The sequence below is a fragment of the Fusarium oxysporum genome, chromosome 4 (assembly GCF_000149955.1).
Source record: "Fusarium oxysporum f. sp. lycopersici 4287 chromosome 4, whole genome shotgun sequence".
In the NCBI taxonomy this organism is placed as follows: domain Eukaryota; kingdom Fungi; phylum Ascomycota; class Sordariomycetes; order Hypocreales; family Nectriaceae; genus Fusarium; species Fusarium oxysporum.
In genome coordinates this window covers 1,949,336-1,975,918 of record NC_030989.1, presented here as the reverse complement: position 1 = coordinate 1,975,918, position 26,583 = coordinate 1,949,336, and the positions used below count along the sequence as shown (strand labels likewise).

At 48.7% G+C, this 26,583-nt stretch overlaps 9 protein-coding genes and 2 non-coding genes across 13 annotated transcripts; 9 read left to right on the top strand and 2 right to left on the bottom strand.

Annotated features, from left to right (window-relative positions):
• The first annotated feature begins 1,459 nt into the window (after nt 1–1,459).
• FOXG_08062 (uncharacterized protein) lies at nt 1,460–2,743 on the top strand. The gene has a single exon (XM_018386796.1). The coding sequence runs from the start codon at nt 1,677–1,679 to the stop codon at nt 2,508–2,510; it is 834 nt and encodes a 277-aa protein (XP_018243989.1). The 5' UTR covers nt 1,460–1,676; the 3' UTR covers nt 2,511–2,743.
• Nucleotides 2,744–3,053: 310 nt separating this feature from the next.
• Nucleotides 3,054–5,725, top strand: FOXG_08061 (uncharacterized protein). 2 transcript variants are annotated; one of them, XM_018386794.1, is made up of 3 exons: nt 3,054–3,538; nt 3,636–4,509; nt 4,558–5,725. In XM_018386794.1, exons 1-3 carry the CDS (start codon nt 3,359–3,361, stop codon nt 5,508–5,510), a joined length of 2,007 nt encoding a protein of 668 aa, XP_018243987.1. In that variant the 5' UTR covers nt 3,054–3,358; the 3' UTR covers nt 5,511–5,725. The 2 variants fall into 2 exon arrangements, with proteins under 2 accessions (XP_018243987.1, XP_018243988.1); XM_018386795.1 differs by lacking the exon at nt 3,054–3,538 and having other exon boundaries at nt 3,579–4,509.
• Nucleotides 5,726–5,833: 108 nt separating this feature from the next.
• FOXG_08060 (40S ribosomal protein S2) lies at nt 5,834–7,578 on the top strand (the record flags this gene model as incomplete). Its single annotated transcript, XM_018386793.1, has 4 exons — nt 5,834–5,864; nt 5,915–6,273; nt 6,350–6,849; nt 6,900–7,578. The coding sequence occupies 4 exons, from the start codon at nt 5,834–5,836 to the stop codon at nt 7,576–7,578; spliced, it is 1,569 nt and encodes a 522-aa protein (XP_018243986.1).
• A 252-nt stretch (nt 7,579–7,830) lies between these two features.
• On the top strand, nt 7,831–10,454 carry FOXG_08059 (acetyltransferase). Of its 2 annotated transcripts, none has more exons than XM_018386791.1 (2): nt 7,831–8,350; nt 8,495–10,454. In XM_018386791.1, exon 2 carries the CDS (start codon nt 8,583–8,585, stop codon nt 10,251–10,253), a length of 1,671 nt encoding a protein of 556 aa, XP_018243984.1. In that variant the 5' UTR covers nt 7,831–8,350; nt 8,495–8,582; the 3' UTR covers nt 10,254–10,454. The 2 variants fall into 2 exon arrangements, with proteins under 2 accessions (XP_018243984.1, XP_018243985.1); XM_018386792.1 differs by lacking the exon at nt 7,831–8,350 and adding an exon at nt 8,367–8,415.
• A 165-nt stretch (nt 10,455–10,619) lies between these two features.
• On the top strand, nt 10,620–10,703 carry FOXG_19566. Its single transcript has one exon. It is a non-coding gene; the product is annotated as a tRNA-Asn (tRNA).
• A 303-nt stretch (nt 10,704–11,006) lies between these two features.
• On the top strand, nt 11,007–13,428 carry FOXG_08058 (T-complex protein 1 subunit eta). Its single transcript, XM_018386790.1, has 4 exons — nt 11,007–11,250; nt 11,388–11,554; nt 11,613–11,934; nt 11,988–13,428. The coding sequence occupies exons 1-4, from the start codon at nt 11,205–11,207 to the stop codon at nt 13,121–13,123; spliced, it is 1,671 nt and encodes a 556-aa protein (XP_018243983.1). The 5' UTR covers nt 11,007–11,204; the 3' UTR covers nt 13,124–13,428.
• Nucleotides 13,429–13,791: 363 nt separating this feature from the next.
• On the bottom strand, nt 13,792–13,875 carry FOXG_19565. Its single transcript has one exon. It is a non-coding gene; the product is annotated as a tRNA-Asn (tRNA).
• Nucleotides 13,876–15,835: 1,960 nt separating this feature from the next.
• FOXG_08057 (mannosyl-oligosaccharide alpha-1,2-mannosidase) lies at nt 15,836–19,296 on the top strand (the record flags this gene model as incomplete). Its single annotated transcript, XM_018386789.1, has 3 exons — nt 15,836–17,911; nt 17,964–18,949; nt 19,002–19,296. The coding sequence occupies exons 1-3, from the start codon at nt 16,253–16,255 to the stop codon at nt 19,294–19,296; spliced, it is 2,940 nt and encodes a 979-aa protein (XP_018243982.1). The 5' UTR covers nt 15,836–16,252.
• Nucleotides 19,297–19,593: 297 nt separating this feature from the next.
• FOXG_08056 (uncharacterized protein) lies at nt 19,594–21,518 on the bottom strand (the record flags this gene model as incomplete). The annotated part of the gene is made up of 4 exons (XM_018386788.1): nt 19,594–19,977; nt 20,032–20,376; nt 20,425–20,527; nt 20,599–21,518. 4 exons carry the CDS (start codon nt 21,516–21,518, stop codon nt 19,594–19,596), a joined length of 1,752 nt encoding a protein of 583 aa, XP_018243981.1.
• Nucleotides 21,519–22,159: 641 nt separating this feature from the next.
• On the top strand, nt 22,160–23,278 carry FOXG_08055 (uncharacterized protein; the record flags this gene model as incomplete). Its single annotated transcript, XM_018386787.1, has 2 exons — nt 22,160–22,811; nt 22,872–23,278. The coding sequence occupies 2 exons, from the start codon at nt 22,160–22,162 to the stop codon at nt 23,276–23,278; spliced, it is 1,059 nt and encodes a 352-aa protein (XP_018243980.1).
• Nucleotides 23,279–24,070: 792 nt separating this feature from the next.
• Nucleotides 24,071–25,612, top strand: FOXG_08054 (uncharacterized protein; the record flags this gene model as incomplete). The annotated part of the gene is made up of 1 exon (XM_018386786.1): nt 24,071–25,612. One exon carries the CDS (start codon nt 24,071–24,073, stop codon nt 25,610–25,612), a length of 1,542 nt encoding a protein of 513 aa, XP_018243979.1.
• Between the last annotated feature and the right edge of the window lie 971 nt (nt 25,613–26,583).

Below are 26,583 nucleotides of genomic sequence, written 5' to 3'. Positions count from 1 at the left end.
ATTGAACTTATCGTAGGACGTTGCCTAGGTTCCCCAGTCCATGACTGTACATTCAGCTCCTAAGTTTCCTCGCTTCGGACGGGAGGCGTTCTTCAGCACAAGGCATTGCCTTGGAATCTCACCATTCCTTATCATTGTCCTAGATCCTGTCGCTCTTTGATACAATACGATCTAGAAACCTCACCGCCAATGGATTAATCCATGGTCTATCCAAAGGCAGTCCTTGGTTTTTTTTTTTGAGACAAGTCCTGCGTTTTGTCAAAGTTTGCAGTCGCTTCTTCGTTCAGTCGTCATTGTAAACAAACCTCTCCCGCTGAAGAGGCAACACCGTTGAACCTTAAATTTTGCTATGCTCGGCGTTTACTGGACATCTTATCGGTATTTTTGCCCCCAGAGATGGCGTTTTCGATTGAGTTCAACACCATACGCATCAGCTTATAACCGGGAGCTCTAAATAACAAAGCAATCTCATTATCAATGTGAACAAAACGGGCGTCAGAAGCCAAGGAAATGCTGATATGTTCATAAAAAGTCTCCAGGAAACTGTCATCGTGTGAATGAAAAACGCATCGTGATCCAGACTCCAAACCCTTGCTTCTGTTTTTAACTCCGACATTTAACACAGTAATGAAGAGTAGTTGTTCGTATACACAAATGGTAATGCCCAGAGATCGAGATCGAAAACATTCGGTAACTGACGGCCTCTTTCCCATGAAGACAGAGTCTTAGAATGAAGATGATGAGACAAAAGCTCATACTCGTAGAGTTCCTCATTCATTGACCCAAGTCTCTCCAGGTCAACGCCGTGGGTTGCCAGGATAGTCGGCCCCACACGGCCGGCGCTGGTCATCACCACTTCCGCCAGCGGATACCAGCCGGCGCCAATGTATTGAAATAGAGTCTTACAATCATTTGGGTAAGCACGCACTCAACACCGACGAAGGTGGCAAATTATTGGCCCGTCGGGATCTTCATACATCTATCAATTTAGACGATCATAGAAAAATAATCATACATCAAGTCTCCTAATTTATGGAGTTACACCATTATTCAATACAAGAACATCTAGATATGTATCAATAGCTAATGATTGAATGATGCATAGAACACTGCAAGAAAGGCAACTAATGATACTTAACTATAGTTTTCGACGACTCATAGCTGGCCCGTTTCGACTCTAGCAGGTTGAAAAGTGAAGGTGAAGAGTAATATTCTTAACGATCTTACAAACAGAGTAGTATTAAAGTCCTGCTAGACCTTACCTTAAATACCTAAGGTATACCACAATGTTTGGCGTGAAATAAATTGGGTTATTGAGATCGTGCCTCCATTCATAGAAGCGTACTATGTAGGTAGGTACGATGTCAATGTTGGACATCACTCCCCTAGGTAAACTGGGCATGTGTGTCCATTTACAAACTTGGGCAGGAGCGAACAGGCACTTTGGCAGTCGGCAGTCGGCAGTTGGCAATAGCTGCCAGTGCAAGACTGGGCACCTACCCTGCCAAGTAACCACCGATGTGACTTCCTTCAGAACTTCGTCTCTCTGTCCTTTCTCAACTTCTTTCTTCCGATGTCAGGCTAAACGTTCTCATCTTTCATCTTCTTCTTAAACCTTCATTATCGAACCAAAGCACAGCCACTCCTTGACTCAATCACTTCACATTCACTCAACCATGACCGCCGACTCAGACACAACGACCAAGAACTCCGGCGTCATTGTGTTCGACAAATGCGAAACTATAGAGCGCCAGCGTGACAACATCTATGAAACTTCATTTCACCAACGCCTCAAATGCCCCCTCGTCGTGCAAACTGTCCCTTATACTGGATATCTACGCGCGCTACAGCTGTATGGCAACGAGGATGCTTTTGATCTCACCCAAGACGAACGTGAGAACCTCATGAACTGCAAGAATCTGGAATTCTGCCGATCCCTAGCTCGGAACCAAGGCTACAATCCGGAGTCTGGTAACACTGCGCCATGGGCGGGTGTATACTTTCCACTCCAGTGCATTCAGACATACCCCGGCCCTCGCATGATCGTCATCGAACCAGACGTTGAGGAACAGGCTCTGTCCAGCCAGCAAACACTGTCCAGCACGGACACGGAGGACCCGTCAACCTTCTTAACTACTGAGACCACCCAAGAGATTGAAATGGCTGAGGAAACATCCCTCGTTCGGTTCTCAACTCTCCAACCGTGTGACCCCGTTAAGCCAGCGACTCTCCGAGGCATGAGTGGTAGTCGTGTGCCCATTGCAGATGATTTCGGCAACACCTGTGTTGGCGGCATGGAGATGGCTGTCGTCGTGACAGAACTATTGGAGGGGGCTGTGAAAGGAAACCTCGATGTTGAGTGGAAGAGAACAATCGAGGACACACTCGACTACATTGGAGGCTCGGAGAACATGGCCACTTTTCTCAGCATGATGTACAAGAAATTTCCCAAGAAGAAGGACACTTCAGTGGCGTCGACTATTGGCCGTCGACTCCGTGGCTCGGAGTGAAGGAACCGAAGTTGGGAAGGATGCTTGAGATGTGGGACTACGATACTATGGTCGGATACCTGCGATCAGCAAAAGATGGGTTTTGATATGTATAGTCTCTGGGAACTGCTCAAGAGAAGAGGAAACAATTTGCTTGTACGGAAACGGAATGTTCATATGGTCTTAATATGTCCAATAAGGCTACTAGTTCGTGTGTGAGCATGGAATAAAAATCGACACATAATATATTGCACGGGCCCATGATGTGCTGGCTGGATGTAATGGATCCTTCTGACGAACTATATGTAAGTCAGATACGATCAGATGCGGGTCATTACTGGGAAGAGCATGCATATAGAGTAGTATTCCACTTGAAATGATTCTTTTCCTTTTCGGTCTGGCCCTCGATCATGTATGTCTAAGAGCTTCGTTTTATTTATTAGAGACGTTGTCGGATCAAGTCGGTGAAACGGTTTCAATCAACATCTGATTGGATAGTAAGCGCTCCTGAGTCAATAACCACTAAGAGTTACCACAACAACCCTGAAAGCACATGGGCCAGGCCAAGAGGCGGGCGGGAGGTACCAACATCCTGGGAGCTTGGAGAGTCACTCACCTCGAACAAAATCACCCGATTTCCTCCAGCCTGCAGAATATCTCGTCCACTGCGATTGGCTGATCCTTGATTTTCCTAGGTTTCCTCCATCCGGGGCATAAACTCACCTTTTTCTATTGCATTTCCCTTGCCGCCGACCCTCTTTTGCATACAGCGAAACAGATAACGCCAGCAATCGTACGTATTCTGCCTTTGGCTGTGACGACAAGCCGGACCGAATCCTCGTCTCGTCTTCGTTCCATCTACCGCTATCATGTCGGGAAACACTTATAGAGGAACGCCCACTCGCAACCAGGGCCGTGGCGCGGTTCCTTTCACCAACAGTCCCAGCGGTGGTTCAAGCATCCCTCGTCCGGTCCTCGAACCCTCACCGCCTACTGAGACTGGATCTGCGGTCAGCGCGAGTCGTCAAAAGCAGAGCAAGCGTGATGAGGTTCGTCATGATATACCCTTACGATTGGCCTCGACTGCGATATATACCTCGAAAGGCTTCGAATTACAATATACCAGGTTACTAACCTCCACCTCAGGCCATCCGAAAGAAGCTCGAAAATGACCTCTCCAAGAAGAAGCACCTTACCAGCCGGGCTCGCCATTCACGAAAGGCTCCTCCTGGAACTGTCCTCGCATTGAAGCCCAGTCAGGCCCTACAGATCAAGCCTGGCACCACCGTCTCCGAGGCTGCCCAGCTGATGGCCGCAAAACGCGAGGATTGTGTTCTAGTAACTGACGATGACGATCGAATTGCTGGTATTTTCACCGCAAAGGATCTTGCGTTCCGAGTGGTGGGAGCTGGAGCAAAGGCTTCCGCTATTACTATCGCTGAGATTATGACGAAGAACCCTCTTTGCGCTCGAACCGATACCAGTGCTACCGATGCCCTGGATCTCATGGTCCGAAAGGGTTTCCGACATCTGCCAGTTATGGACGAGAACCAGGATATTTCGGGTGTGTTGGATATTACCAAGTGCTTCTACGATGCCATGGAGAAGCTAGAGCGTGCCTACTCGTCCTCCAGAAAGCTTTACGATGCGCTTGAGGGCGTCCAGTCTGAACTGGGCTCGACTCAACCCCAGCAGATCATCCAATATGTCGAAGCTCTGCGCAGCAAGATGTCTGGGCCTACTTTGGAGACCGTGCTCAACGGTGTGCCCCCCACCACCGTGAGCGTGCGAACCTCGGTCAAGGAAGCTGCTCAGCTTATGAAGGAGAACCGTACAACCGCTGTCCTTGTTCAGGATCAAGGAGCTATTACGGGTATTTTCACCAGCAAGGATGTCGTTCTTAGAGTTATTGCACCTGGTCTTGACCCCGCCAACTGCAGTGTTGTGCGTGTCATGACCCCTCACCCCGACTTTGCACCCATGGACATGACCCTCCAGGCGGCTCTCCGCAAGATGCACGGTGAGTTGTTTAGGAAAATTTAGTAAGATGCCGCTAATATGTTTTCAGATGGTCACTACCTAAACCTCCCTGTCATGAATGATGGCGGTGAGATCGTCGGCATGGTCGACGTTCTCAAGCTAACATATGCTACACTCGACCAAATCAACGCCATGTCAAACACCAACGATGAGGGTCCAGCATGGAACAAGTTCTGGCTGTCGCTCGACGCTGAGACAGAGTCCATGATGTCTGGAGAGGGTAGTGCGGCACACCACACCAATCTGGGTTCTCGCCTGACCTCGCCTGACATGCACCGAGGTATCAACGATAGTCTCGCTCCTGGTGATTCGGCATCTCATGTTGGCATGGAGTCACCTCCACGTTCTGTTCTTCCCGATGTTCTTGAACATCAATTACCAGAAGAGCTCCCTTTCCCCTTCAAATTCAAGGCTCCATCTGGCCGAGTGCACCGTCTCAAGGTCACTGCAACAGAAGGCATTGAAGTTTTCGTCAACGCTGTTGCCTCCAAGCTTGGTGCGGAGGCAGACAGCATTGGTGGTGTGCCTCCTGTGTCTGACGGCAAGATTGTCGGCCCAGGGTTTGCAATGAGCTTTTTGGATGATGAAGGAGACTCTATCTCTATCACAGCCGACCATGACCTTCTCGAGGCTGTCATTCTTGCTCGTCAAGCTCATCATGATAAGGTCGATCTATTTGTCCATGATCCTGAGAAGCCACCTGTATCTGGGGCCCCTGCTACACCATCAGTCTCAACCGGAGCCGGTCTACGAGAGCGGCGTAAGTGGTGGCCCGAAGAGGAAGATGATGATTCAGAAGATGAGGATGACGAGGATGAACCCGTACGGAGACGAAAGGGCCGTGCGGCACATACACACGCACAAGGCCCCGAACAGCTTATTGCTGGTGTACCGAACGAGCTCATACTTCCTGGCGCAATTGTCACATTGGCCGTCACTATCATTGGTGTCTTTACCATCGCCAGACTCACCAGTCGGTAAAGGCGTCATCTGCTGTTCTTCGTAATGACATGATAAAGGTGGAGGTGGGGGGCTGTTTAGTGTAGATATTCAGAAAGAGAAAGTAGCTTTTCACAGTAGAGATTAACCTTGCAAGACTAATTCAATGCCAATAAATTTTCTTTGTCAGTAAAATATGTCTGATTGCTAGTTTCAGGATCGTTGGTTTGGAAAGTTGTGATGAGTCGTAGTGGGAGGATATTAGTCGGCCCGGAAAATCCCTCCACCCGATTCATCGGCCATAGCCAAATTTTGGTACAGTCGAACGACCACCACGATAACCGAGCAGTCTCCAAGCCGTCGCCATGATCCTGAGGAACGCCCCCGTGCGGCATTGTGAGTCAATTGAGCTCTAATTCATTCAAATGCACAACTGACATGTTCAGGCCGCCACACATTGGCGTCTCCCATCTCCAGGTCCCTCGCCCGGCAAATGTCCACTCAGGTCACCACAAAGACTGAGACCACATCCGAAGAGTGGAAGACAACCCAGGCCGCTGTTGCGCCTCCGAAGATTGTCTCAGCGGCACGAAAGAAGCAGCGGATTGTACAGGACGGTATTCTTTCTCTCAGGACCAACTCGGCGCACGAGCACAGGGGTGCTGCTTGGACAACACCTCACTCCAACTCAAACTCGGCGGTACCTGCGACGCCTGCTCAGCAGTATAAGGAATGGCAAAGAATTCAGGCCAACACACGGAGTCTCGGTTCAAAGCTGGAGAAGCGATATATTCCCACCGAGCTTGTCAACAACCCCCCCTGGACCTGAGGATATCACTCTAGAGATGTTGATGGCTTCACAAACACATATTGGACACAAGACTTCGCTCTGGAACCCCGCGAACTCTCGATACATCTACGGCGTGCGACAAGGTGTTCACATCATCTCTCTGGAAACGACCGCAGCACACCTGCGACGTGCGGCCCGTGTGGTGGAGGAGGTAGCATACAAGGCTGGCCTCATTCTCTTCGTAGGAAACCGCAAGGGTCAGATGGAGATTGTCACTCAGGCTGCTGAGATGGCTGGTGCTTGCCATCTGTTCACCAAGTGGACCCCTGGGGCCATCACCAATCGAGATGTTATTCTGAAGATGGCCGGAACAAAGGTTGTGGACCACAAGGACCAGGAACTCCCCGGGTTTGAGTCCTACAGAGGTTCGGCTCGACCGCTGATGCCTGATCTGGTTGTTTGCTTGAACCCCCTTGAGAACTATACCCTTCTTTATGAGTGCGGTCTTAAGAGCATTCCTACGATTGGCGTTATTGATACCAACGTAGACCCATCATGGGTGACTTATACCATTCCTGCTAACGATGACAGGTAAGAACTTCTATCAACATTAATCATTTCCGTTACTAATGCATGGGTAGTCTGCGAGCGATGGCTGTTGTTGGTGGTGTCCTAGGCCGAGCTGGTCAAAGAGGTCAACAGCGACGTATGGCAGATGCTAAGAAGAAGAACATGGCGACGTGGGAAAATTCTCCTGATATCGTACAGCACATGAACCGCGAGAAGAAGGCTGCTCTTGCTGAGCGCAAGAATGTCATGGGACAGATGCAACACAACCTTGAGGGATTCAATGAGGAGGAACAGAAGATCTTAAGGGAGGGGCTCTACGGTGACGAGCTTGAGGTTACCGAGAACGAGATGGTTGACATGATGGGAGAGGCTGCCCTAGGAGCTGCAAAGGAGGTTGCCGCTCAGGCGCTGTCTGCATTGCCTGAGGAACCCGCTAGCTCCGGCCCTGAGTCTCCTGTGCAGGCTGCTGCTCCTGGAGTAGTGGCTGAGCAAACATCCTCCCCTGAGGTCGTGGTTGAGGCTCAGGCTAAGTCTACCACCTCATCGCCTGAACAGCCTATTGCCTCCGACGCAGCCACTTCACCTCCTGAGCAACCCGCTGCACCAGAGGTAGTAACCGATGTTCAGTCCGAGATTAAGCCAGCCGAATCAGCACAGGATTTTAGGCTAGCGAACATTGAGGATCAGTTGTCAGGACTAAAGAATGCGGCCGAGGCGATCGAGGCCGATATCAAGAGCGGTAAGCAGTAGAAAAGCTGTGTACAATATTGAGATGTATAATAGCCTAAGGGAGGGATAGAGTATGAAAGCGATGTAAGCTGGAATGAATATATAAAAATGTATTGTTATGTATCAGTTATAAGCTATCAAATTGTTATCATTGGCATCATATCAAGGCCGATCACGGCGATAACTACGGATAAACAATTGACCCCGGCTTTTTTTTTTAAGTTTAACATGGCCTTGGATTCTCAGTGGCTTTTGTTTTCTCCAGATGCACGCCCCGCCTCCATGAAATTTTCGGGGCTTCCTCTGAAGCCTGCGCATTTCCCCTCATCACCAACGAACATTTCAGCACAGTCACAACGAACATCACATCACAGCACTACAAAAAAAAATACAAGCATTACGCACGCTGCACTACACCTTATTACAGAGCGGAGCACTGAATATACTGGAGCTATCACTGAGCCCTACAGCGTCTTCGGTCACTGTTAATTAGGTAGTTCCCTGTGGAGGTCCCTGGACTGTCCAGGGCGCGCCCTTTTCAGTCAAGGATCCAGGCCACCACCCACCCAACAGTGCATTGAAACGCAGCAGGCAGTTTTTACAGGCCACAACACACCTACAGTAGTGGATTTCAATACGGTCCGCCTAGAACTCGAGAGATCTTGATAGAGATTTCGGTGCGAAATCGGGATTTGAGAGAGCACTCCACAACAAAGGAGTCTCCCGTAATAGTTTAGCTTTTGAGCCGAGCTGTGCTATTAAACTGTCTCGGCCTTTCCTGACACTTGAATTGGTATGCACCACTTTATACTTTTTCTCTCATTCTGCACTTTTCAGTCTTGAGGGTGTTTGTTTGGTGTAAGACGACATCACCCTGAGACTGCGAAGATAGATTCGTAAGTGACAAGAATTATAAGGCTAACAATCTGGTCAATAGGGATAAAAACTTGTCCTCCAATTAAATTATTCTTCTGCTTCCTCTCTCTTCTTCACGTTAACCCCGCATAAGGGTTTCATCCAACAATATGCCGGCCATGCTGGATGATCCGGCGAGCCCCACTATCTACCGAGTCTCCGGTCAGCCTCCGTATCCGGATCCGAACAACCCCGGCCTTCCGGCCGAGATGACCCCTAGGCAGGTCACGCTCCGTGATCGCCAGACCGTGGCCACTATTGTTCCGTTTTCCTCGAAACATCAGGTTCCCGAGTCGCTGATCGCCTACTTATGTGACCAGATCAACAAGGAAATTGAAGGCGGCGATACATATCCCATGATGGATCCCTTCGCCGCCGACAAGTTCGGTTCCTACTGGTTCCAGAACTTTGGCGCTATCATGCTCCTTGGAGATGTTGAACGTGCTGAGGATGTTGTAGAAGGCAAAGATTGGTCCCGGGAATGTCTCGGCAGCTTCTATATCAAGCCTAACTATCCCGGCCGCAGCAGCCATGTGTGCAACGCCGGTTTCCTTGTCACAGATGCCTCGCGTAACCGTGGTGTCGGTCGTCTCATGGGTGAGGCTTACCTTGACTGGGCACCTAAGTTAGGTTATACGTATAGCGTCTTCAATCTGGTGTACGAGACCAACGTTGCATCATGCCGTATTTGGGATGCGCTCGGCTTCAAGCGCATCGGTCGAGTCAAGGGCTGTGGAAACCTTCGCAGCTATCCCAATCAGCTGATTGATGCTATCATCTATGGGCGGGATCTGTCACCGCGCGAAAGCGAGGAACTCGTGAGTGAAGAGCGTTTCGACAAGATCAAGTTCTACCTCAAGTACGGCGAGTACCCGAACGGCGCTGACCGCGCTGAGAAAAGCAGGCTCCGCAGCGCAGCGACGCACTATAAGCTTCTCGACGGAGACAAGCTCATGCTCAAGGATAAGGAAGTTATATCCGATCCTGCCCGTCAGTTCGATATTGCTCGTCAAGTTCATGTTCAGCAGCACGGGGGTATCAACAAAACTACCGCTACTATTGCAGAGAAGTACCACTGGAGCCGTATCAAAGAAACAGTCAGCGACGTTATTCGCAGTTGTGTGGAGTGCAAAGAGTTAGGCAAGACACCTAACCCTGGCGGCGCGAGAAAAGCAGCCTCATCGAATAATCATGCGGGAGGGAGGAGAGGGGCTGCAAATACAGGTGACCACCATGCGCAACCGACGAGTCCTGCTCCTACCCAAATGTTACCACTGCAAGATCACAACATGATACCGACAATTTCCCACCAGAGTCCAGATCACGACCATTCACCAAGTCCTTATGCTAACCCAGCCGATATCTCTCTCATTGCACCTCCTCACGCTATTCAAGGCAGCACAATGGAACATACACTTCACTCGCACAGTCCCATGCTCCAAGATCCTCCTACTGGCCACCACCCACATGATCACAATGTATACCAACCCATCGACCCGCAAATCATCAACGAAGCTTCTCATGACCTTGGCCCCTTTGATCAATATCATTCGCCCGCTGACTTCCAAGCATTGCTCAATGCGACTGAAGATGTTGGTCCTGATGTCGTGGACAGAGATTTGGAGATGTTGATAGAACATCAAGATGATGATAATGTGATGGACGGGACGGATGATATGGATGGCATAGGCGTGGATGTCGGTGTTGGCGCAGACAATCACGGGCTTGTACATAAGGAAAGGGGTTTGTATGATGTTGGTTTTGAGGGGGCGGGGGGGTAGTCAGAGGTGACTTTGTGATGCTGTCCTTTTGAATTGAAGCATTAAGCGGGCGCTCCTGGATATAATTACATTTCTCTATCGATGAGCATGAGCTTGGCGTTTCGCATATAAATACTAAGATTCGGCTTGTGTCTATTGGTCTCGACTTTCCACTGTTCCCTTAGTCTACAAACACCATCAGACGCCGAAGACATCACAGCTCTCCTTTGGCTAGAAATCTTGGCAAGGATACCTACAGAAAACAGGTTTTCAGCCGCTTGTGACTAAAAGAATAAGTAAATAAGTAACAAGGCGTCTCCCATGTCTATCCCAAATCAGATCACCATAGATCCCATCACGAAGGTGTCTGCTCAACCAATCAGCTTCTCCCCTGTGGCTTAGTTGGCTAAAGCGTCCGACTGTTATCAACTGACAATCGGGAGATCGGAAGTTCGAGCCTTCCCGGGGGAGTTTCTTTTAAAACCTGGTGTTATTTTTGTCCTTTGTGGATATCTTTTTGTTAGTCTATGCCAGGAGTGGAGTTTCGGTAGAAACCACGGCTGACAACTAAAGCTTTGTTAGATGGCCTGGATATTGACGTATAGGAGACAATGTGACACTCTGGTTTATATATGGTTTAGTACCCTACTTGAAGTTGTCAGTTATGAGCTGATACGAAGCTGGTTGTCGAATCAAAAGCAATAACCTGATTGGTCGAGACAAGACCCTTAACTCCTATACAAAGTGGCCCGTGCACGACTGGGGCAAGGCATGATGAGAAAGCGAGAAAGTGGAAGGCTGCCACATTTTTTTGGAAGCTTCCACTCATCACAAGCTCCTCCCACTTTGAACCCGCCAACGTGTTTCCCTCCCCCCACCAACCGACGACGGAGCGAAACTTAAGCCTGTACATACTTTATACACGGCTATAACCTCTGCTATTCAGATTCGGGTCAATCAATTATCGTCAAGATGTCCTTCGGAGGCCAAACGCCGACGATTATCGTCCTCAAGGAAGGTCCGTTTTACCCCACCGCCAGCCCGCTTCACCCCTCGAATTCTAAGGGGGCATCTCCAAAGGAAGACGATCTAAACACGACGCAACGGCAACAAATATGATCGCAATAGATAACTGACCATAGCGCCTTCTTACAGGAACCGATACTTCCCAGGGCAAGGGACAGATCATCTCCAACATCAATGCCTGTCTCGCCGTCCAGGCTACAATCAAGTCTACTCTAGGTCCTTACGGCGGTGACCTTTTGATGGTTGATGAGAATGGCCGACAAACTATCACCAACGACGGCGCCACCGTGATGAAGGTTCGAAGCGCTCGATAAAATGTTCATTCACTTCCAGTTCCTTGCTAACTGGTCAAAGCTTCTCGATATCGTCCACCCCGCCGCAAGAATCCTCGTCGATATTGCTCGATCGCAAGACGCCGAAGTCGGTGATGGAACCACATCAGTCGTTGTCCTCGCCGGTGAGATCCTGAAGGAGGTCAAGGAGCACGTTGAGCAGGGTGTTAGCTCTCAGATTATCATTAAGGGTCTGAGGAGGGCATCTCAGATGGCTGTCAACAAGATCAAGGAGGTTGCTGTTAGCACAAACGAGGGCAACCGCCGTGATACTCTTATCAAGCTGGCTTCTACTGCCATGACAAGCAAGCTGATCAAGAGAAATACTACATTCTTCACCAAGAGTACGCAAGCACCCAATATGCATATGCTTGGTCATCGAGCTAACTGATTTTAGTGGTTGTCGATGCTGTCTTGTCCCTTGACCAGGACGACCTCAACGAGAAGCTCATCGGCATCAAGAAGATCCCTGGTGGTTCCCTGACCGACTCGCTCTTCGTTAACGGTGTCGCCTTCAAGAAGACCTTTTCCTATGCCGGTTTCGAACAACAACCAAAATCTTTCGAGCAACCCAAGATCGTATGCCTGAACGTCGAGCTGGAGCTCAAGGCCGAGAAGGACAACGCCGAGGTCCGTGTTGAGCAGGTTTCTGAGTACCAGGCAATCGTCGATGCGGAGTGGCAGATTATCTACAAGAAGCTTGAGGCAGTCTACAAGACTGGTGCTAAGGTTGTGCTCAGCAAACTGCCCATTGGTGACCTGGCCACACAATTCTTCGCTGATCGAGATGTCTTCTGTGCTGGTCGCGTGGCTGCTGATGATATGGAGCGTGTTGTCCAGGCTACTGGTGCTGTTGTTCAATCAACATGCTCCGATATTCTGCCCGAGCATTTGGGTACCTGCGGCAAGTTCGAGGAGCGCCAGATCGGTGGTGAGCGTTTCAACTTTTTCGAGGACTGTCCCGAGGCCAAGACTTGCACCCTCGTCCTCCGTGGTGGTGCTGAGCAGTTTATTGCTGAGGTCGAGCGATCCCTGCACGATGCCATCATGATCGTTAAGCGTGCCATCCGAAACCATCTCATTGTCGGTGGCGGCGGTGCTGCCGAGATGGAAGTTTCAGCATACCTTCACCAGTTCGCTGATAAGAACATCTCCACCAAGCAGCAAGCTATTATCAAGTCTTTTGCCAAGGCTCTTGAGATCATCCCTCGCCAGCTTTGCGACAACGCTGGTTTCGATGCCACTGATATTCTCAACAAGCTCCGTGTTGCGCACCGAAGGGGTCAGACATGGGCTGGTGTTGATTTCCAGAACGAGGGCGTTACTGACATGATGGAGCAATTTGTCTGGGAGCCCGCTCTTGTCAAGATCAACGCTATCCAGGCTGCCACCGAGGCCAGCTGCCTCATCCTTGGAGTCGACGAGACTATCCGCAACGAGGAGAGTGCTAAGCCTCAGGCTCCTGGTCAGCTACCGCCGGGTGCTGCGCAGCGTGCTCTGCGGGGCCGTGGACGTGGCATGCCCCGGAGGTAAAGGGAGAGAATTATAATGAAAGATGGAGCATGATCAAGGGTTAAAATGGAAAACTTGGCTTATCCTGAAAACATAGACTTGAAAAGTGGGAGGAGCAGTATTTGGCCGAGGGGGCTGGAAGATCTGTATGATACCTAGACTTATCTGACCTCTGAAACTTGATGACCTCTATCTACTATATGCCAAGAGCTGGTGAATGTGAGTCGCACTGGAAGAACTGTCCGGTCGAGTCCTACCTGTACAGACTTCTCAGTTTTATGGCTGTGAAACTTGCGGGAATACTGAATGTAGATCTTAAAGTTCTAGAGCCTAGAGCTTGTTGTAACAGTTATACATTGCTGTTGCGGCGCAAATATATAAAACCATATTCTCTGACTCTTAGGTTAAATAAAAAGCAAGGATCGCCGTGGCTTTTAATAATATAAGTGTCTGCTAAACTTGGCGATTAAAGAGCTATTACTACTAAGTATTATTATTTAATATAGCAGATTATTTATATTAATATAATTCTTATAAAACTAAAATACTTAGAAACTCCTTTTTAAATTATTTTACAATTTAGCTAATTAGGGTTTAAGTTTAAAAAAAAAAATATATTAAAAATAAAAATGTTCTTATAAGAATGTCGTATTGCTTAATGCAGAATCACTTGCAAAAGAAGAGGTTGTCTCCCCCGGGAAGGCTCGAACTTCCGATCTCCCGATTGTCAGTTGATAACAGTCGGACGCTTTAGCCAACTAAGCCACAGGGGAAAGAGGCAATTATTAAAAGATGGTATTTCTATTGAGTCTTATGTCTATAATAGTGAGATTCAAGCAACAAGCCCAAATCTTCTCCACTCTCACTAGTTCTTTAGTCCCTCGCCGAGCACTGTGAGTCCGAATTCATATGTTGGTGGTTCTATAGAGGGGTGCAACATCTGCCGTGCTCGCAATCTCTTTCTCGATACTCCACAACATTCTGAGTTGCATTATTGGTCCATTCCATGTTGATGGTCACCTCAGAAGGGGGTGGGATTGGTATGCCAGGCCAATTTATAGTGTCCTTGCCTTGATTTGCTTCATCACTTGCCTCTTCTCGGCCCACTCAGTAAGAATTGGTGAAAATCTGAGACCGAGCCTTCAAGTTAGACATGTGGATGCTTTATCCAATCCTCTCATTCAATCTTAGAAGTGTCTTGCTCTTTTTATGACGGATAGCGCGTGAGGTATTACCATGTGTGGTCTGTTGATCTATAGTGAATAAGGCATTATTAACATTATTCCTGGCCTTACTATACTCGTTCTCTAATTTGATAGGACCAGTCGAAATAAAAAAAATCATCAACGAGTCTATTACATCCTTCTGAGAAGGTTCTCAAGGGCGACATCCTGACATTTTATGGGCTTTCAGTTGCTTCGAAGGGGGATGAAAATAGGCAGCAAACGTCTTGGATTGTTTGACGTTGACAGCAACTTACCCTCCAATGAACCTTCAATTACAAAACGTCCGGTGCAAGATTATCTGCATGTTCTTGGGGCTGCTTTATTGCTAGAACTTCCGTCTCAGGCTCTTCCTTGAGAGTCGCAGATACAAGACCCCAGTCAATGATATATCAAGTGGTTGGATCACCAGGATACAGGTTTACTCAGACAGCGAAGATTCTCATGTGGGGATTAATCATTCTTATCAATGATGACTTAATACTTCGTTTGTTCTCTCAGTAAGGACACATAACTGCAATTGGCTTTCTCTGTTGAAAAGAAGCTACGAGCTAACAGCTAGAGGCTTACCCTATAAGCTCCCTCATACAAAGCATTGCACCCAATAGTAACGCTTTATGTTATGAAGGAGAGATATATATTTCAGGGCTGGAGATCAATTAGGTTGTATAAGATTGTAGGATCGAACCCAATAAACTCTACGCAGTATGCTGAATTAAGTATTGATGCGACACCTTTTGTAGCTTGATATCTTCTACGTTCCGTTCATGTGAAATATCAAACCCCACCTCGTCGACTATACGACGACAATGCGTCGATATGATTATTAAATCCTAAATTGATCTTAGATTCTTAAGGGCGAATAAGAAATAGAAGTGGACATCCCGAATCTGATATCGGAGGTCGAGGCTCCGTTAAATCTAGAACACGGAGCTTAAGCGGCGCGGTAACGGCCCCGTTGAGACCGAGGACCAGGTTGACCAGTTTGGGAATGGATGCACTTGTGAGAAACTTTTGGGTGGTAGTTTAAACGCAATTAAGTTACGGAGCACAGCCAAACAAACTAATCCTGATTCTAACAAACGCATGTGAATACTCAGAGCCGAGGGGAAGTAAATGGAAAGGGTCGGTTTCGCATCTAGGTACTGAACAGTACCGCGTAGCTTCGAGTTAATTATCAGGAACTTAACTCATTACCAGATGCAGTATCAAGGTAGTAGAACCCAGGGATATGCTCACTGAGTTATTCATTGATAGCTACATTATTCTAAAGCCAAAAATACGCATTATATGGGCATATACCAGTAAATAGGTATGTACTCATAGTCAATGTCAATCCGCCACGAGTTCATTGATGAGCCTTAAACTTGCAGGAATGCAACGGGAAGACCCTGCGATGATGCTAAAGTTAGCACCAGGGGTATACGCTAGACTCCATAAAGCCCCTGACGTTACCTCATCTTGGCCAACCAATGCCACTGAAATGTGGTTTCTCCTGGCCTCGCCAAGACAGATGGTCAGGCCGGTGGAGGGCGGGCTCCTTCCTCTACTAGCTCTCACTTTGGGACTGTCCTTTCTTGTCTTTGTTCCCCGACACCCTAACGTTCGCTATCTTGTTTGTCTTCTCCATCTGCATCTCTTTTGCGTCGCTTTCTTGTCGGAGTTTGACTTATTTGTTTTCTTCTTTTGGCTAACCTGACACAAAGAAGGAAGCACAAGAAAGCCAGTTCAAGTTGGTCTGGTACCAGACGGAATGCTGCGCTCAGTACCGTAGGCGACACCGGAGTCTTTGACGACATAGATCAAGCGACCCCTCTAGCGAAACCTCGCGTCGCTTTATAGCAGGGCGCAGTCCGAATTGAATCTTCTATCTAAGCCTTAATCGCCCCCCCAAAAGCCTCGCCTCGGCGAGCAACGACCCGTCGCAATGCTTCCCCTTCGTCGGCGTGGACGATTTTATGCCATAGTCGCTGTGGTCATGGTCTTCCTGCTGTATCGATTCATGCAAAATTCATGGTCACAGTCTCCTCACTTCGAAACGGTGAAGCAACCGAGCCAGCCAGCTTCTGACCCAGTGCAGGGCTCGAAAGAAGCCTTTGAACCGCCTGTCGTACCGCCACCCGTCCAGCTTCCCGATTCCGAGCAGGATTCCAACGCTGCCAATAAACCCAAACCAGCTGTTCCTCAAGACGGGCCGACTTTGCCAGAGAAGGTTGCAGAGAAAGTCGATACACCTGCAGAAGAGAAGCCTGTCGTCGATAAACCTATCCCTGTTGGGGACGCTGCGCTGCCAGATGACAAGAAGGAAGAGCACAAGAAGCCAGCCGAGCAAAGTGCACCACAGATTCCCGATGTTCACTTTAAGGACCCTCCTAAGCAGGCCGACAACCCTGATATTCCCGATGTCAACGTTGATGGATCCAAAGTTCACTGGACCAAGCCCAAGGAGAACTTCCCTATCCCCCCTGAGTCAATCAGGCCAGTCCCAACAGGCACAGCTCCCAGTATCAACAGAATCCAGTTCGACTTCCAACCTGAGGACGTACAGACAAGCACCACTCGGTTGGATCGACTGAAACGTGTCAAGGCAGAGATTGAACGTGCCTGGACTGGTTATCGTAAATTCGCATTCCCACATGATGAACTCAAGCCTGCTTCTATGAAGTATCGCGACACTTTTTGTGGCTGGGGTGCGACACTCATCGATTCGCTTGATACTCTTTGGATCGCTGGTATGCAAGAGGAGTTTGATGAAGCCGCCAAGGCCGTCGCCAATGTCGACTTCACTTATTCTGAACGTAACGACATTCCCGTTTTTGAAACTACCATTCGTTACTTGGGTGGCCTTATCGCTGCGTACGATGTTAGTGGTGGACCCTCTGGCCAGTATAAGATTCTGCTGGATAAGGCCGTCGAACTTGCGGAGGTCCTCATGGGCGTCTTTGATACGCCTAACCGCATGCCCCTATTATATTATCGATGGCATGAGCCTTATGCTTCACAACCCCACCGAGCGAGCACTGTTGGAATCGCTGAGCTTGGAACTCTGTCTATGGAGTTCACTCGCCTCGCTCAATTGACGGGTACCAACAAATACTATGATGCTGTTGATCGTATCACCGACGCCTTGATTGAGATGCAAGCAGCGGGTACTGATATCCCAGGACTTTTCCCCGAACGCATCGATGCCTCTGGATGTAACAGGACCGCTGCCACTCGGACTGAAAGCCTCAGCCAGGAGGCCCGGGAGCAAGTCAATTCTGCCGACCTGACTAAGGAACCTGAAGGATTTGATCCCACGAAACTGGGCGGAGATGTAGCCTCTCCCGCACAGCTCCCTCAGGCTGATAGTCGTTGGGAGGACAAGCTCCAACGCCGCGATGTTCCTGTAGATACTGATGAGGCAACCAACGCGGGTGATCAGACACCAGCTCGACCTGGGGCTCAACAGGCGCCCCCTCTTACTGCAGATGGATCTTCGGCAGACTGGGATTGCAAGCCTCAGGGTCTCGTTTCCAGTAGCCCTAGCTACGGACATTTCCACATGGGAGGTGCCCAAGATTCAGCCTACGAGTATTTCCCCAAGGTATGTTGCTCCGTCATCATTCTTCGTAATAATTTTGTCTGACGTAACTTAGCAATATTTGCTCTTGAATGGTCTGGAACCCAAGTATCGCCCGCTCTACGAGAACACTATCGACGCGATTAATGAATGGTTGCTTTATCGACCTATGATCAAAGACGACGGCTGGGATGTGTTTTTCACAGGAAAGTTGACGACTTCTAGCCGGGGTGACTCAGAATGGACCAAGACCTACGATATGGCTCATCTTGCATGCTTCGTTGGAGGCATGTATGGACTAGGCGGTAAGATCTTTGGCCGTGATGGGGATATCGACAAGGCCAAAAAGCTCACTGATGGTTGCGTGTGGGCATATCAGTCAACGGCTACCGGTATAATGCCTGAATATGCTCATCTGGTCGCTTGCCCTGCCCTGGAAAAGTGTGCTTTCAGTGAAGAGAGTTGGTATGAGGATCTCGACCCTAACAGAGAATGGCGCGATAGTGAGTTCCGGAAATGGTCAGATGGCGAGGCCCAGAGGAAACTCGCAGAAGGAGCTGCTCCCGCCGCTGCCCAACAAAACAAGCCCGATAATTCAAACAAGGGACCGGAGCCTGTCGTTAATCCCCCGAAGGTGGTCAAGCGGGCAGGTATACCGATGCCTGAGCTGGATAGGAGTATGGAAGAGGACGACTCGGAGTTTGGATCAACGCTCCCCGATTCACTCAAGCAGAAAATTGGGCTGAATAAGGACGGGTCTGAAAAGACCGAAGCAGAAAAGGCAGATTTGGGCAAGACTGATTCGGAGAAAGCCAAGCCTGCTCAAGTCGAGCTAGAAAACAAACCCGTTGCTGTCCAAGATACAACGGAAAAGACCATCGCGCCGAAGCCTGTCACTGTAGACAGCTTTGATGCCGTCAGAAACGCAGAACAAGTTGCTGCTTCTGATGACGTACCCCTGGAAAGGCCCGTGACGCACGAGGAGTACGTCAAGTCGAGGATTCAAAGAGAAAGACTACCTCCAGGCTACACCGATATAATGAACCGGAATTACATCCTTCGGTAAGTTTGCATTTGTAATGTGTTTATTGCCTCTACTAACATAAAGATACAGACCCGAGGCGATTGAATCTGTTTGGTACATGTATCGCATTACTGGCGATACTACCTGGATGGATAAGGGTTGGAAGATGTTCCAGGCTACAATTGCTGCTACTCGCACCGAATTCGCCAACAGCGCCATCGAAGACGTGACGGCCACAGAGAACAATCTGAAGGACGAGATGGAGAGTTTCTGGATTTCCGAGACTCTCAAGTACTATTATCTACTCTTTTCAGAGCCTAACGTCATTAGCCTTGACGAATGGGTTCTCAACACTGAAGCGCATCCTTTTAAGAGGCCAACATGAACGGCATTTCAGCGCGTGTTTACAAGTCATTGTAACGAGAATTTGCTCAAAGAGTGTTGAAGTTTTGAAAAGGAGGAAGGAAGGGTGGCAATGCTGTTTCATTATCGGGCAAGTCGAAATCACGACAAAGGCGTTTTTTTTGGAGAATGGTCAGGATAGTTTATGATTATAAGGCGCTGATCATCTGAGGATATATCAATGTACATACGTATTTCATCTGCAGCCGGGGTATCTCCTCAGCGTTTCGTGGTTTAGAGTGAAGCTACTCACTTTGTTCCATCTTCGTCACCTATTCTCTCAACCTTTAGCTGCATCCCATTGGACCGAGATAGGCTGGTGATTGCCAGAGAACTTCGTCCCCCCAAACCAGAGCTCAAATCTCAGGTCTGCTGGAGCTACAATAACTCGAATATCGAACCTACAAATGTAGAACTTGTGTCCACGCCGGAAACAAGTTCCTCGCTTTTCTTTGAGGACGAGCTGGCGTTGTTCGATGCCAGCGAGGTTGCTCTTTACAGAACAAAGTCTCATAACGCCGGCTTGTTTAAGGCTTCGAGGGAGCCATTCGGCCTCGTTGTTGGACACCACAATTTCTGCGTCCCAAGCTCGTGTAGTGTCTCCATCTTTCAGCCTGATTTCGAATCGTTTGACCAACGGAGAGTCTGGGTTGACGGTATCTCCCTGTGATCTTTTGTCAACCCAGTCTGTGAGCGAAAAGAAAGGTCTTAAGCATACCTTTTTGATCAACCATTGGATCTGATTAGTCGCCCACTTCACACTTGGGTCCCACGGATCTTGTCGAATTTCTTCATCGAAGTGCTGTGCAGGCATATAGACCTCCTGAACGATTACGCCGTAGCTCGCTCGAGCAATCCAAGTGCTGAGCACGGATTTATTCCCCGACTCCATCCTTTGTCGCTTGTTCTCGAGAACTCCACGAGCGACGACAAGTTGTGGGTCTTGGGAGGGTATAACAAGGAGATTTCGAGCATTTGGATGTTGCAGCTTGGTCAAGTGTTCTTGGAGAACCTCACGGACGTAGGCTGAACTACCCAGCCCACCGGAAAGAATCACATACTCCTGTATACGCAATGAGCTTTGGTCGAGCTTCAAACCGGAGCGCCTTACCACTTGTTTTGAAAGGCCTTTTTCGGCCAACCAGTCAAGTCGCTTGTGAATTCGGGCCATGATTGCTTCGATATGGACGTCGAAGAGGGCTTGAATGTCTCGCCTGCAACGGATCAATCATACTTGGTAAGTCGACATGGAGAATACGTTTTTAGTAGTGGGACAGTAACTGACTTGGTAAAAAGCATGCGTCCATCTTGAACTCCGAGGCCTTCGTGGCTCACATCGTATCCTACACCCTCCATCAAAATTTTGTATACTGGTTGCATGTATACTTTTTCGCCAAACTTGTGCTTGACGCTCTTAAATCCTTGGCTTCGAGCCATGCGTGCTGCAAAATCAGCCGGAAGCTTGAAGTCGGGATTCGCGGCCATTCTTTGCGAGACAAGTCTTGCGAATGCGCGATCAATAAGTGATGAGCCAACACCTACACCGCTGACGGCAGCGACTTGAGAAAGCTGTGGAAAGCTTGAGTTTGTGGAAGTGACTCGCATCAGAGCGAGGTCTGTTGTGCCACCACCCGCGTCGACGGTCAGAAATACGCTGTTTTCCTTGAGGCTTATAGCTCCAGTTTTGAGAGTTGCCACGGCTGCGGCCTCGGACTCTGTGAGATCAACCAATGCTGAGTGTTTTGGGCCTCCAGTTCCGAATCCAGCATCGTGAATTGCGCCTTTGAAGGTGTTGATGATAGCCATACTCGTCCACGTCGTGGGCGCACTGAAGAGGAACAGCACAGCCATACGGTCCCATCCACCGACGTGTTTTATACCCATGCGCATTTCTATGCTATCTTTGACATGCGCATATATCTGCTTCAGATAATCTGTCACGAATTGGCGAGCCTGGGTAGTGCTTTGCGGGACGTTGCTTAGACCCTGGTGCTGTGCTGCGTCGAGGGTCTCTGGATCTAGAAAGATCTTGAAGAAGTCCCGACGTGTCTTGCTCGTATCGTGGTCATCGTCAGCACACATGAATCCCCAAGATGAGATGCTTCCATCCGCGTTGTATACGATTGTCGTGGGGACTTTTCGATCGCCTCTATCGTCGCTTCCCGGCCAGTCGTTGACGACCTGGATTGGGATTCCATGCCTCATCCAGGCGACACCTAGCACAGATTAGCTCATATTTGGTATTGGCGAGACGGCTACTCGCCCGTGAACGTCGTGCCAAGGTCCACAGAGACAGTCAAGTCTGGTTGCTCCTCCATTTGTTGGTCTGCTCAATTTCTCTCGAGAAGCAATCGAGGAAGAGTCAAAAGATAATCTGAGAGCCTTATTGCCAGCAATGTGACAAGTCTCGGAAGAGACCCATGCTATAGGCCTATTTTCAGCCACCAGAGCTGGACTTCGTGATAATGGTCTGTTGGACGCACGTCTAAGGGTGTGCGGTGCGGGTCAATTATCAGCAGGTCGGCTGGGAAAAGACAGACTAGGCCTTCGGCCTCAGCCTGATAATGAAACACGCATCTCGATGCTCCCCTGTGTTGAGTGGCTTGACAAGGGATGCTGCTAGCTGGACCTCGATGGAGAGCAACTTGGTGGTGGCGATCAAAGGGCAGTAGGGCTGGAATACTGAGGCTTTGTTGGTGGTCAAAAGCAACGCCTGCCCTGGAAGCCTTTGAGTCTTTGGTATCCTCATTCTTTCTCTTGTTATCTCCCCAAAAACCTTCCGCAAGGATCGCCCCGTCTCCTGAATTTCTTGCCCTTCAAGACTTTTTTATCTCTGACCTGCGACGATGGCTTCCACGGAGGCAACCCTAGCAAACCAAGAAGAAACCTCATCCAGCGAGTCATCGGAAAGATCGCCAGATGGACTCAAAGGCGGTCCCGTTGCTGGAGTTGCCATTGGCTGCCTCATTGCTGGTCTTGCTCTGGGATCTATAGCAGCTTTTTTACTTCTCCGGAGATGGCGGAGAGTCAAACCAGCAAACGAAGGATTCGTTTTAGCAGACCAAAAATACACGGAACCAAAGGATGGGACACAGGTCATAGTTTCATCGTCGAGACACGATGCTGAACTCAGTCAATTCCTTCTCGAGGCAACCCCGGACAAGGACCTCCAAGCAGAGTTACGCTCACTCTCCGAACTCATTTACCAGCATGTCGAGAACTATTACCGTAGACCCCAAGTCCAGGCCGACGCCGCTGAGGTGGCTCAGAGCCTTACCAATATTGGCTACTCACCAGAAGCGTCAGGACTACAGGCAGACACAGTTGCTGCCATTTGCCTCAGCCCCAAGACCTCTCAGATTGGACTTCGTCATGTCCTCTCGCATGTCATCTTTCGGAGCCTCGATTTCAGTTCCGGCAGCAGCTTGTCCATGCTTCCACTAGCGGTAGCAACAATGGCGCAAAGAAGCCGCTCAGCTGAAAATGCAAACAATCCTGGTAAGACGCCCCCACATTACCTCAGAGCATGATTAGAGAAATAGCTAATTAAACTTTTAGCAATTACCTTGGCACGTTCAAGGTGGCGCGCTCTCTCTGCTCTGCTTCTCCATCCTAACCCGGAGGAGAGAACACCACTCCCGGTGTCAGTGACAGAAGCTTCCCCTATGGCTCTATCTCTTGCGAACGAGTTTAACCAGTTCTTGGAGATGTTTGTTACACAAGACCCTGCTAGCCAACAGGATCAGATGAATCATCTGCAGGCTGTCATTCTTGAGTGTACCAAACTGGGCTATGTCGTTCTATCGCAGCCGAGTGACTGGGGGTTTGTTTTTAGCAACAGTACATCCATTACAAAAAGCCGTAGGATCGTGGTGTGTCCTGGCTTGGAGAGGCTCAGCCATAATGACGGAACGAGGTATAGATCGCCCAAGGAGGTGGTGGCACCAGAGACTCTGAGTTCGTGAGGGAGAGGAAGCACCTTCACTGCAACCTTCTGGCCATGGGATTTCATTGATTGGAGGATTGGACTTGATGAGCTGCAAAAAGCTCGATATATAGTCCTTTGTTGCATGACTTATTATAGCCACGTCCAGTATTGAGTGTGTTTATGATGGAGTGTACTTACAATAGACTTACAGTTCCCGTCCATGAACTAACAACACGTATTGTTTTATATGCCACGACCCAAGTGATCAAACTCACTTGGTTATTACGTGAATGTGCACTGTCCTCTTCCCTAAACCTGTCGGTGGCTGTCTGCATGCGCTTGAACCAAATTCGGAACAAACACCACAACATTGTGATTCATGTGATATACGCCCACCCAATACATATCCAATTAACTGTTCAGCTGGAGGATTGAATCCCACTATTGACCTGTCTTGCTTGCTTGGGCTTGAGTGGCTGAGAGCTGAGTCTTGTCTCAGGGCCTGCTTCTGGATATGCAAGCCACATGCCTCAATATCATCTTTGGCCTCAGCTCTGAACATGGGTCTTAGCAATATGATAGTGGATGGATATTGTGCAAATCAGAAACAGACTTGCATCACAGCCTGATTTTGTTCTCTCTTCTCTTGTCTAACCGGGGAAGACTAAATGCGAGGATTGTCGTCTAGCATCGTCACCTGCAGCTTAACAAGGATTAATCAATACCTCGACGATCACTCACATATTGCTCTTGTCACCAAAAGCATCAGAACACTTCATTGTATGAGACTGTTCGCTTCGAAGAACGCAGTATTTTGTCCTAATTCATCATGCCTAACCCCCTCAAGGCAATACATGCAAGTTTCAACCTCCTGACCTGGGCGCTGGACCACGACCAAGTCCCAAATGATATCCGTCGCAGTCTCGAGCTCGTTCGAACATGCGACTCAGATCTTCAACATCTCATAGAACTACGTCACGAATGCCTCCATCTTCTTCAGCGCCGCCCAAAGGTTCTTGCCCGCGTACACAACATTATCGAATCAGCTCAAAGAGGACTTCAAGAAGTCTGCGAGATTGTCGAGAGGTGTCGCCCGGAGGCCGACAGAGGTGGAAAGACCACATTTTCAAAACGCATGGCATGGGTGCTTGTAGATGCGAGTGAGTTCAAGAGCCAGGAGCCTATTGTTAGTCGACATCATGCCGCTGTGCTTGCTGAGTTGAACTTTTTGAGACAGATAGCTCTTTTGGCTCCTGTTCCTGAACCCGTGAAAGTTAAGGAGAAGTGTGGTGTAAGAGATGAAGCCGCAGTGTTTGATAATGTCGCGCTGCTAGGGGATCTTCTTGGTGATGTAACGGGCAAGTTGAAGATTCCCATCATATATATTCATCGACATAATGATCTAATAGTATGTGTCACTCTAGCTCCAGCAAGGAAACCACCAATTGCTCAATCTATTGATCCTCCAACTCCAACCATAGTTTTCAACACAAACGCAGAATCGGCAACACCAACGACTCCATCCTCGCTCCAAGTACCCCAGCCTCTTCATAGATCAACGAGTTCGCAGGCGATGCATATAGAACATGCGCCTGAATCACTACCAGAACTTGTTCCAGTCAACATGAACAGCACAGCTCTACCTAAATCTTTCACTTCAAGTGCCACTTACGATAGTGAGTCCCTCGCAGGATTGAGTCTACTTCTAGGAGACCCCTTAGACTGGAAACACTCACCGCCTCTGGCGCCATCCAACAATGGTCCATTGAATCGACCAGTGACGGCTCCATCTCAAGGACTGCCTGCACAGTCCACTCATAATGGTTCTGATCAACATCTTCCACTTCATAGCCCTTATGATAGTGTCTCTGATCTGAGCCAAACTAGTCAGCGAGCAAGCCTCAACTGCACTCCTTCACGTCTATCATCAAACATCTCAAGCCCTTATCATCAGCAACATCCACTTCCAATACCCCCAGCAGCTACACGATCAGCATCTCAGCTCCACCATATGTCGTCCGGTCACTATCCGGGGCAGCTCACGTGGCCAAATTCGTCTTCTACAACAATATCTTCCATCTCGTCCGGTTTAACAAGGCATGAATACAGCTGGATACCGCCAATTGCTGAGCTTGATAGTTCTCCACACCATGTGGTTCCAATTGTTGGTGCATTGAACCATCTAAATCGAAACAGCGAGGTGTCAGTGGACCAGAAACTCGCTATCCAAATCAACACAACACCTGTCGAGCTTCCAGCAGAGGATAGGCTACCCACGAACATAAACCCATACTGTCAACTTTCCGTCCGGGGTCTAACAGAAGGGGGCGAGCCATCAGTCAACCAACATCAACATCATATCAGCAAATAACGCGGAAACCAACTCTTAACCAGGGAAAGGAAGTGGCGAAGGATCATGATGATGTGACGAAAGACTGTGCAACATGGTAGTCGAGTTTCTGGGTATAAGCGTGCAACGATATCAAGGATAGACGACCAAGGGTTATTGACAGGAGGTTTCAACAGATAGGCTACCATGATAAGTGATTTTGAAACAACTAAGGAAATAACTGTTCAAGTATTAGCAAAATTCGAAGCATTTCACCCCAGAGATGTGTGAACGCCGAGATACAGACCGATTGCTAAGTGCTATACCTGAGTTTATAAGCGATTCAGAGAGGCTGTAAGTTTAGGTTGCCAAATGAGATTACATGCAAAATGTCACCCTGGCTCACGGGAGTGTTCGATAACAAGCAAGATATTCGCAACTTGATTTATTGTTTCGATGATCTTCGGTAAAGAAGGAGCTCATCACTACCTATTAGAAGCACAGCTATTTCCCCTTATTTTCACCCATCAAATCCTGCCCATTCAAGGTGTCGCAACCCTCAACATTCTCTCACGTACACACGCACACACGCACACACACACACTCGCAAGTTCAATCTATAAATAAGAAGCATAGAAAGTGATCAGCAATGCAAACAAAGATCAAATTCAGACCCAAATCCTTAATTTCGCAAACGCGTGACAATAAGTTGCCTTGATAATACATGTCGATAAACAATTCCCATTCCTCCTCACACGTCAAGACATATATCCCATATTCCCGTACCACATCCCATTCGTGGTCTCAAAAATCGTATCTTGTAGCGCATCCATTCCACGCGGTCCCTCATCTTGAGAGATCGGTTTTCTGTGTGGTCCCTCAGTCTATATGCAAAAAAGATGTGCGTTCCTCGTTTCGCTTCATCGTTCCAGCTCATGGTCATGCCGAGTTTCGGCCGAGGAGCCTCTGTTTTCAGTGGCCATCGTATCGATTATCCGATATCTCATCATGTC

Bases quoted from the DNA above. Each gene is read 5' to 3' on its own strand.
- FOXG_08061 (XM_018386794.1), top strand. From the start codon at position 3,359: ATGTCGGGAAACACTTATAGAGGAACGCCCACTCGCAACCAGGGCCGT. The intron at 3,539-3,635 runs GTTCGTCATGAT...CCTCCACCTCAG, and splicing joins AGCAGAGCAAGCGTGATGAG to GCCATCCGAAAGAAGCTCGA. The intron at 4,510-4,557 runs GTGAGTTGTTTA...ATATGTTTTCAG, and splicing joins GGCTCTCCGCAAGATGCACG to ATGGTCACTACCTAAACCTC.
- FOXG_08058 (XM_018386790.1), top strand. From the start codon at position 11,205: ATGTCCTTCGGAGGCCAAACGCCGACGATTATCGTCCTCAAGGAAG. The intron at 11,251-11,387 runs GTCCGTTTTACC...GCCTTCTTACAG, and splicing joins GATTATCGTCCTCAAGGAAG to GAACCGATACTTCCCAGGGC. The intron at 11,555-11,612 runs GTTCGAAGCGCT...AACTGGTCAAAG, and splicing joins ACGGCGCCACCGTGATGAAG to CTTCTCGATATCGTCCACCC.
- FOXG_08059 (XM_018386791.1), top strand. From the start codon at position 8,583: ATGCCGGCCATGCTGGATGATCCGGCGAGCCCCACTATCTACCGAGTC.
- FOXG_08062 (XM_018386796.1), top strand. From the start codon at position 1,677: ATGACCGCCGACTCAGACACAACGACCAAGAACTCCGGCGTCATTGTG.